General features: G+C 44.4%; 1 protein-coding gene across 2 annotated transcripts in view; it reads left to right on the plus strand.

Annotated features, from left to right (window-relative positions):
* acvr2aa (activin A receptor type 2Aa) overlaps positions 1–10,000 on the plus strand; it is a 37,133-nt gene that overhangs the window by 14,510 nt on the left and 12,623 nt on the right. For both annotated transcript variants that reach the window (XM_028590830.1, XM_028590831.1), the window contains exons 6-9: positions 1,681–1,824; positions 3,340–3,483; positions 5,717–5,862; positions 8,036–8,150. In XM_028590830.1, the coding sequence (XP_028446631.1) occupies positions 1,681–1,824; positions 3,340–3,483; positions 5,717–5,862; positions 8,036–8,150 (549 nt within the window). The remainder of the gene's footprint in view (positions 1–1,680; positions 1,825–3,339; positions 3,484–5,716; positions 5,863–8,035; positions 8,151–10,000) is intronic.

The following is a 10,000-nucleotide window of genomic DNA, read 5'->3' on the forward strand; positions in this document are numbered from 1 at the left end:
TACAGTAGTCAGGTTCTTACTGGACCCCTACAGTAGTCAGGTTCTTACTGGACCCCCTACAGTAGTCAGGTTCTTACTGGACCCCCTACAGTAGTCAGGTTCTTACTGGACCCCCTACAGTAGTCAGGTTCAGGTTCTTACCGGACCCCCTACAGTAGTCAGGTTCAGGTTCTTACTGGACCCCCTACAGTAGTCAGGTTCAGGTTCTTACTGGACCCCCTACAGTAGTCAGGTTCAGGTTCTTACTGGACCCCCTACAGTAGTCAGGTTCTTACTGGACCCCCTACAGTAGTCAGGTTCAGGTTCTTACTGGACCCCCTACAGTAGTCAGGTTCAGGTTCTTACTGGACCCCCTACAGCAGTCAGGTTCAGGTTCTTACTGGACCCCCTACAGCAGTCAGGTTCAGGTTCTTACTGGACCCCCTACAGTAGTCAGGTTCAGGTTTATCTGGACCCCCTACAGTAGTCAGGTTCAGGTTCTTACTGGACCACCTACAGTAGTCAGGTTCAGGTTTATCTGGACCCCCTACAGCAGTCAGGTTCAGGTTCTTACTGGACCCCCTACAGTAGTCAGGTTCAGGTTCTTACTGGACCCCCTACAGTAGTCAGGTTCTTACTGGACCCCCTACAGTAGTCAGGTTCAGGTTCTTACTGGACCCCCTAGAGTAGTCAGGTTCTTACTGGACCCCCTACAGTAGTCTGGTTCAGGTTGTTCAGGTTCTTACTGGACCCCCTACAGTAGTCCGGTTCAGGTTCTTACTGGACCCCCTACAGTAGTCATGTTCAGGTTCTTACTGGACCCCCTACAGTAGTCCGGTTCAGGTTCTTACTGGACCCCCTACAGTAGTCATGTTCAGGTTCTTACTGGACCCCCTACAGTAGTCAGGTTCAGGTTCTTACTGGACCCCCTACAGTAGTCAGGTTCAGGTTCTTACTACAGTAGTCAGGTTCAGGTTCTTACTGGACCCCTACAGCGGGCCAGTGTTTCAGTTCTCAGTAGTTTTTAGAAGCTTCTTGACTTTATTAGTGTAATATATTAATATTATTAATAATATTAATAATAAACCCTGTTACCCTTTGTGAAACTATTTCAGCGTGTGCAGGCCTGTCAGAGCTTTCTGAACTTATTGAACACACTTTAAACTTTACTTTAAAATACCGCGATAATACCGAAAACCGTGAGGTTACATTTTCATCTGTTACATCCCTAGTCAATCAGTAACTCATGTAGTAGTGATGGTTGTTATAAAGTGTGGATACATTATTCCCATTTATTGAATTTGATTTTGCATCTTTATCTTCCTCCAGCCTGACGTTTTTGACACTTTATTTCATTTAATCTGAACTAATAGTACTAATAGTTATATTAGTACTATTAGGTGTGTACTGTCAATACATCACTTCCTGTCTTGTTTTGTATTTCTAGCCCTTTTCCTGACATGTTTATAGCGTGCCGTGTTATATTGCTCTATAACTTGAGGCTAGTAGAAATATCATGTGGTATTAAAAAGTGTAACCACACTTGAAACCACTTTATCAGCCGTGCTTCTGCTGCCTGTAGAGTCTGTTTCAGCCACCAGGGGGCAGCGCAGGCATCACAGTATCACACAGAGAGGTGAATATGAGTCACATGTCTGTACCCCAGTCCCCTGATGAGTCTCCATGTTGTTGTTGTCCCAGGACCCTGGACCCCTGCCCCCCTCCCCCCTGCTGGGACAGAAGCCTCTGCAGTTACTGGAGGTCAAAGCCAGGGGGCGCTTCGGCTGTGTGTGGAAGGCTCGGCTGCTCAGCGAATACGTCGCCGTCAAAATCTTCCCCCTGCAGGTCTGTACTGTCAATGCATCACTTCCTGTCTTGTTTCGTCTTTTATAGAGCTTTTCCTGAAAAGTTTATAAAAGTGCTTTTAGAAAAAACACAACAGTGAAATTAAAGTGTTAAAGCAAAATCACCATCACCAAACTCCACCAGACTCCATGTAAATAATCAGGATTTTTGTCATGGTAAAACACACTTCATTCAAAGTGGACAGAAACTAAGTAAAACTACCAAAAGCCGTCTTGGTTCATCTTTCCACTGTTCCAACAATCACCACTCTGGTTTGGTTGAAATAAACCCTTAATTCACCCATTTACATGTGGAGATATGCTGGCTCTATAAACACTAAAAGTCCTGATTATTTACATGGAGTCTGGTGGAGATATGCTGGCTCTATACACGCTAAAAGTCCTGATTATTTACATGGAGTCTGGTGGAGATATGCTGGCTCTATACACGCTAAAAGTCCTGATTATTTACATGGAGTCTGGTGGAGATATGCTGGCTCTATACACACTAAACGTCCTGATTATTTACATGGAGTCTGGTGGAGATATGCTGGCTCTATACACGCTAAAAGTCCTGATTATTTACATGGAGTCTGGTGGAGATATGCTGGCTCTATACACGCTAAAAGTCCTGATTATTTACATGGAGTCTGGTGGAGATATGCTGGCTCTATACACGCTAAAAGTCCTGATTATTTACATGGAGTCTGGTGGAGATATGCTGGCTCTATACACACTAAAAGTCCTGATTATTTACATGGAGTCTGGTGGAGATATGCTGGCTCTATACACATTAAAAGTACTGATTATTTACATGGAGTCTGGTGGAGATATGCTGGCTCTATACACACTAAAAGTCCTGATTATTTACATGGAGTCTGGTGGAGATATGCTGGCTCTATACACACTAAAAGTACTGATTATTTACATGGAGTCTGGTGGAGATATGCTGGCTCTATACATGCTAAAAGTCCTGATTATTTACATGGAGTCTGGTGGAGATATGCTGGCTCTATACACGCTAAAAGTCCTGATTATTTACATGGAGTCTGGTGGAGATATGCTGGCTCTATACACACTAAAAGTACTGATTATTTACATGGAGTCTGGTGGAGATATGCTGGCTCTATACACGCTAAAAGTCCTGATTATTTACATGGAGTCTGGTGGAGTTTGGTGATGGTGATTTCGGGGCTGTTTCATGTTAAACTAAAAGGATCTTACTCTTTAACTAAAAGGTCTATCTCTGTAGGGATCCATCCCATAATGTTGTCAGACACTTAGAATAATAATCTGAGTCTGTCAGCAGCAACAACAGAACTTTTAGTGACTCTAACTGCTGCTGAACATTAGTCCTGTAGGGTTACATTACAGCTCGGTTCTGGTTTAATACTGGACCAGTTTCACAGATCGTTGTTCACATCAGACACACAAACACATGGAGACATGGAGTCCAGGGTGGAATAAAATGCAGAAATGTGTCTGTAAGTGTGAAAGATGTTGTGTTGTGTTTCAGAACAAGCATTCGTGGCAGAACGAGTACGAGATGTTCTGTGTGAGCGGGATGAGACACGAGAACCTGCTGCAGTTCATCGGAGGAGAGAAGAGAGGAAGTGACACAGAGCTGGAGCTGTGGCTCATCACTGCCTACCATGAGAAGGTGCTGCCCCCTGCTGGACAACACACACACACACACACACACACACACACACACACACACACACACACACACACACACACACACACACACACACTTTCACCAAGCTGCAGACAGATGCTCCTCAACAGTGTGCCAAATGTTAAATTGAAAAGCCAAATATTAAAGCCAAATGGAAAATTCAAAAGATAAATAATTTTACATATCAACTTTGCTTTTTCAGTTTACTTTTTCTTTTTTAAATTGACTAACGGCATGATTTTTCCTAGTAGCGTAGTCAAATATTATTTTGACTAATTGGATATTGCTTCGTTTTCTCTTTGGACTTTCAATTTGAATTATGAACAAATATGTCCTCGTAGTGTAGCAGCTCCCCCAGCTAGCAGGGCCTTCTTCACAAGGACAGCACTGATTCACCTCTCTAATCTTTTCAGATTCATTTAAATAAAAATGTTGATGATTGATCACATAACATTTTCAAAACATTCAAATCTGTTATTTCTGTTTTAAAAGGCAGCAATAAATAACACATTAAGATCTAGTGTATAATTTCATACATTAGCAGTGAAATTAATGAATGCATAATAAACAGACTATAATGTTTCCATCCCTGTCTGTGATTGGCTGTGTGATGAACATGTGTTCTGTGATTGGCTGTGTATGTGACCATGTGCTCTGTGATTGGCTGTGTGATGAACATGTGTTCTGTGATTGGCTGTGTGATGACCATGTGCTCTGTGATTGGCTGTGTAGATGACCATGTGTTCTGTGATTGGCTGTGTATGTGACCATGTGCTCTGTGATTGGCTGTGTAGATGACCATGTGTTCTGTGATTGGCTGTGTAGATGACCATGTGTTCTGTGATTGGGTGTGTGATGACCATGTGTTCTGTGATTGGCTGTGTATGTGACCATGTGACCATGTGATTGGCTGTGTATGTGACCATGTGCTCTGTGATTATGTGACCATGACCATGTGTTCTGTGATTGGCTGTGTAGATGACCATGTGTTCTGTGATTGGCTGTGTATGTGACCATGTGCTCTGTGATTGGCTGTGTAGATGACCATGTGTTCTGTGATTGGGTGTGTGATGACCATGTGTTCTGTGATTGGCTGTGTATGTGACCATGTGCTCTGTGATTGGCTGTGTATGTGACCATGTGCTCTGTGATTGGCTGTGTAGATGACCATGTGTTCTGTGATTGGCTGTGTAGATGACCATGTGTTCTGTGATTGGCTGTGTAGATGACCATGTGTTCTGTGATTGGCTGTGTGATGACCATGTGTTCTGTGATTGGCTGTGTAGATGACCATGTGTTCTGTGATTGGCTGTGTATGTGACCATGTGCTCTGTGATTTGCTGTGTAGATGACCATGTGTTCTGTGATTGGCTGTGTAGATGACCATGTGTTCTGTGATTAGCTGTATAGATGACCATGTGTTCTGTGATTGGCTGTGTGATGACCATATGTTCTGTGATTGGCTGTGTGATGACCATGTGTTCTGTGATTGGCTGTGTGATGACCATGTGTTCTGTGATGACCATGTGTTCTGTGATTGGCTGTGTAGATGACCATGTGTTCTGTGATTGGCTGTGTAGATGACCATGTGTTCTGTGATTGGCTGTGTAGATGACCATGTGCTCTGTGATTGGCTGTGTGATGACCATGTGTTCTGTGATTGGCTGTGTGATGACCATGTGCTCTGTTATTGGCTGTGTGATGACCATGTGTTCTGTGATTGGCTGTGTAGATGACCATGTGCTCTGTGATTGGCTGTGTAGATGACCATGTGTTCTGTGATTGGCTGTGTAGATGACCATGTGCTCTGTGATTGGCTGTGTAGATGACCATGTGTTCTGTGATTGGCTGTGTGATGACCATGTGTTCTGTGATTGGCTGTGTGATGACCATGTGCTCTGTGATTGGCTGTGTGATGACCATGTGTTCTGTGATTGGCTGTGTGATGACCATGTGTTCTGTGATTGGCTGTGTGATGACCATGTGTTCTGTGATTGGCTGTGTGATGACCATGTGCTCTGTGATTGGCTGTGTAGATGACCATGTGCTCTGTGATTGTCTGTGTGATGACCATGTGTTCTGTGATTGGCTGTGAGATGACCATGTGCTCTGTGATTGGCTGTGAGATGACCATGTGCTCTGTGATTGGCTGTGAGATGACCATGTGCTCTGTGATTGGCTGTGAGATGACCATGTGCTCTGTGTGTCCTATCAGGGGTCTCTGTGTGACTACCTGAAGGCCAACGTCCTGTCGTGGTCTGAACTCTGTCTTATCGCTCAGTCCATGTCCCGAGGTCTGGCCTACCTGCACCAGGACATCCCTGGACACAAGGATGGACACAAGCCTGCCATCGCACACAGGTACACACACACACACACACACACACACACAGGTACACACACACACACAGGTACACACAGGTACATACACACACACAGGTACACACACACACACACTCAGGTACACACAGGTACACACACACACACACAGGTACACATACATACATACACACAGGTACACATACACACACACACACACACACACACACACACACAGGTACACATACATACACACACACATACACACACACACACAGGTACATATACATACACACACACAGGTACACACACACACAGGTACACACAGGTACACACACACACACACACACACACAGGTACACACACAGGTACACACACACACACACACACACACACACAGACACACACACACACACACACAGGTACACACACACACACACACACACACACACACACACACACACACACACAGGTACACACACACACACACACACACACACACACACACACACACACACAGGTACACACACACACACACAGGTACACACACACACACACACACAGGTACACACACACACACACACACACACACACACACACACACACAGGTACACACACACACACACACAGGTACACACACACACACAGGTACTGTACATACACACACACACAGGTACACACACACACACACACACACACACACACACACACACACACACACACACACACACACACACACACACACACACACACACACACACACACACACACACACACACACACACACACACACAAAACACGTGTCTGTATTACTATCTTTGTGGGGACTTGTCATTGACATAATGTATTCCCTAGCCCCTTACCCTAACCTTAACCATCACAACTAAATGCCTAACCTTAACCCTTACCCTAACCTTAACCATCACAACTAAATGCCTAACCTTAACCCTTACCCTAACCTTAACCATCACAACTAAATGCCTAACCTTAACCCTTACCCTCACCATAACCATAACCTAATTCTAACCCTAATCCTAAAACCAAGTCTTAACCCTCAAACAGCCCTTTAAACTCGTGGGGACCAGCATTTTGGTCCCCACGAGGCTGTGCAGACCCCACAAGTATACTGTAGTCCCCAGTTTTTGGACCCCACGAATATAGGACACACACACAGGTACACACACACAGGTACATACACACACACACACAGGTACCTACACACACACACACACACACACACACAGGTACACACACACACACACAGGTACATACACACACACACACAGGTACACACACACACACACACACACACACACACACACACACACACACACACACACACACACACAGGTACACACACACACACACACACAGGTACACACACACACACACTCTGTGTTATCGGACGAGGTCTCACTCTGTGTGTTTAACAGACGAGGTCTCACTCTGTGTGTTTAACAGACGAGGTCTCACTCTGTGTGTTTAACAGACGAGGTCTCACTCTGTGTGTTTAACAGACGAGGTCTCACTCTGTGTTTAACAGACGAGGTCTCACTCTGTGTTTAACAGACGAGGTCTCACTCTGTGTGTTATCGGACGAGGTCTCACTCTGTGTGTTATCGGGCGATGTCTCACTCTGTGTTATCGGACGATGTCTCACTCTGTGTGTTATCGGACGAGGTCTCACTCTGTGTTTAACAGACGAGGTCTCACTCTGTGTGTTATCGGACGAGGTCTCACTCTGTGTTTAACAGACGAGGTCTCACTCTGTGTGTTTAACAGACGAGGTCTCACTCTGTGTGTTTAACAGACGAGGTCTCACTCTGTGTGTTATCGGACGAGGTCTCACTCTGTGTTTAACAGACGAGGTCTCACTCTGTGTGTTATCGGACTCACTCTCACTCTGTGTGTTATCGGACTCACTCTCACTCTGTGTGTTATCGGACGAGGTCTCACTCTGTGTGTTATCGGACGAGGTCTCACTCTGTGTGTTATCGGACGATGTCTCACTCTGTGTGTTATCGGACGATGTCTCACTCTGTGTGTTATCGGACGATGTCTCACTCTGTGTGTTATCGGACGAGGTCTCACTCTGTGTGTTATCGGACGATGTCTCACTCTGTGTGTTATCTGACGAGGTCTCACTCTGTGTGTTATCGGACGAGGTCTCACTCTGTGTGTTATCTGACGAGGTCTCACTCTGTGTGTTTTTCAGGGACTTTAAGAGTAAGAATGTGCTGCTGAAGTCGAACCTGACCGCCTGCATCGCTGACTTTGGCCTCGCTCTCCGGTTCGAGGCGGGAACATCTCCCGGAGACACACACGGACAGGTGAGTCCCCTGTGATGGTCTAATGTCTCACATCATAGACACACACGGACAGGTGAGTCCCCTGTGATGGTCTAATGTCTCACATCATAGACACACACGGACAGGTGAGTCCCCTGTGATGGTCTAATGTCTCACATCATAGACACACACGGACAGGTGAGTCCCCTGTGATGGTCTAATGTCTCACATCGTAGAGACAGGCAGGGACAACTCCATTACACAGAGACGGATCAGGGTTTTGGGTTTAGAGAGGCGGGACTACACACCAAGGGCCTGTTGCACAAAAGTAGAATGAAGAAATCCAGGATAAATGAAAAAGCGCAGCTTGACTTAGTGTGATCCGCTCATCGTGGCTTAATCGGTTGCCGTTTGCCGAGCCAGGATGAGGAGGTGAAGCTATGTCAGTCATAGTTACGAGGAGGGGGAAGCATATAATATATTATACATACTATAATATATTATACATACTATATAATATATTCTATATAATATGTTATACATAGTGTATAATATATTATACATACTATATAATATATATACTGTATAATATGCAAAAAGGGAAATACAGCTGTTGTTATCAGACAGAGAGAAAAAGCCCGGCAGACAATAGTGGACAGACTGAATGCGTAAGAATTTTAAAAGATTGACTTACTAGTCACTCCACATTTTTACAAAGTTGTACACTCTGTTTTAATAGCTTTAATATGCTTATTTTAAGTGTTGGTTTTATTGCTGTATCTGTTTTTATGTGCTAAATGTGCTGGTTTTATTGTAAAGTGTCTTTTAGTCTACCACGTAAAGCACTATGTAAATTAAATTTATTATTATTTAGACTACTTTGTCTTAAAAGTGAGCAGAGGGAATTAATGTTCCTCAGGAAATTTACCCCAAGGACTAGGCTTAATTTCAAACCCTTATTCATAATGCAAGAATATGTTTTACAACCATATGCACAAATCTCCATAAGCTATGTCTAATTCTAAATATCTTTCTACAATTAATGTTCATACCGAACAAACATGACTGGACAAAAACTAGAAAAAGAAGTTCAATACACACTGTAAGCATATCTGTAAAACAATGTAGTTATTATTCATGTTTTTTATTCTCACTCCTGAGCTCTAAGATGACGAGTGACGGCACCAAAATAAAATGATTAAGAAGCTTTGTGGCGTTCCAACACATTCTCCCATCTCGTAAAATACCGACTTCGTTCAGGTGCCATTGTCGTCGTTATTGATGCTAAAAGTCTCCTTTAGAGTCCGCTGCACCGTGTGGGAGGATCCCCCTGCCTCCCCCCTGACTCCCCCTGCCTCCCCCTGCCTCCCCCCCAACCTCTCCACGTTGCACGGGGCACAGGGACAGCAGCGGGGGAAAAGCCCATTTCCTCCGCTGCTGTCCCACTTTATCTCAGGGCGCCAGTGCAACCATTTCTTACCATCCAAACAACTGCAGTAGTAGGATTTAAATCAAACTTGTGACAGCAATAGTGACAAGTAATGCATGTTAATAAAATAAAGCAGAACACATTCAGAAGACAACTGTTAAACACGTTTATTTTGGATCAGAGTTTCAGCTGATTTAACACATCAGACTCCTGGATTAATCTTAGCCTGCCTGTTAGCCTGGCTGTTAGCCTGGCTGTTAGCCTGTTAGCCTGGCTGTTAGCCTGTTAGCCTGTTAGCCTGGCTGTTAGCCTGTTAGCCTGTTAGCCTGTTAGCCTGGCTGTTAGCCTGCTCTGGACCAGGCTAACAGCAAATAATAAATCTCCATGGTTACTTGGCTGGGTTTAATTACACCTGCTTCTGTGCAACCAAGTCAAAGCTAAATTCATCCAAGATAACCTGAAT

The sequence above is a fragment of the Perca flavescens genome, chromosome 11, assembly GCF_004354835.1.
Source record: "Perca flavescens isolate YP-PL-M2 chromosome 11, PFLA_1.0, whole genome shotgun sequence".
Lineage (NCBI taxonomy): Eukaryota > Metazoa > Chordata > Actinopteri > Perciformes > Percidae > Perca > Perca flavescens.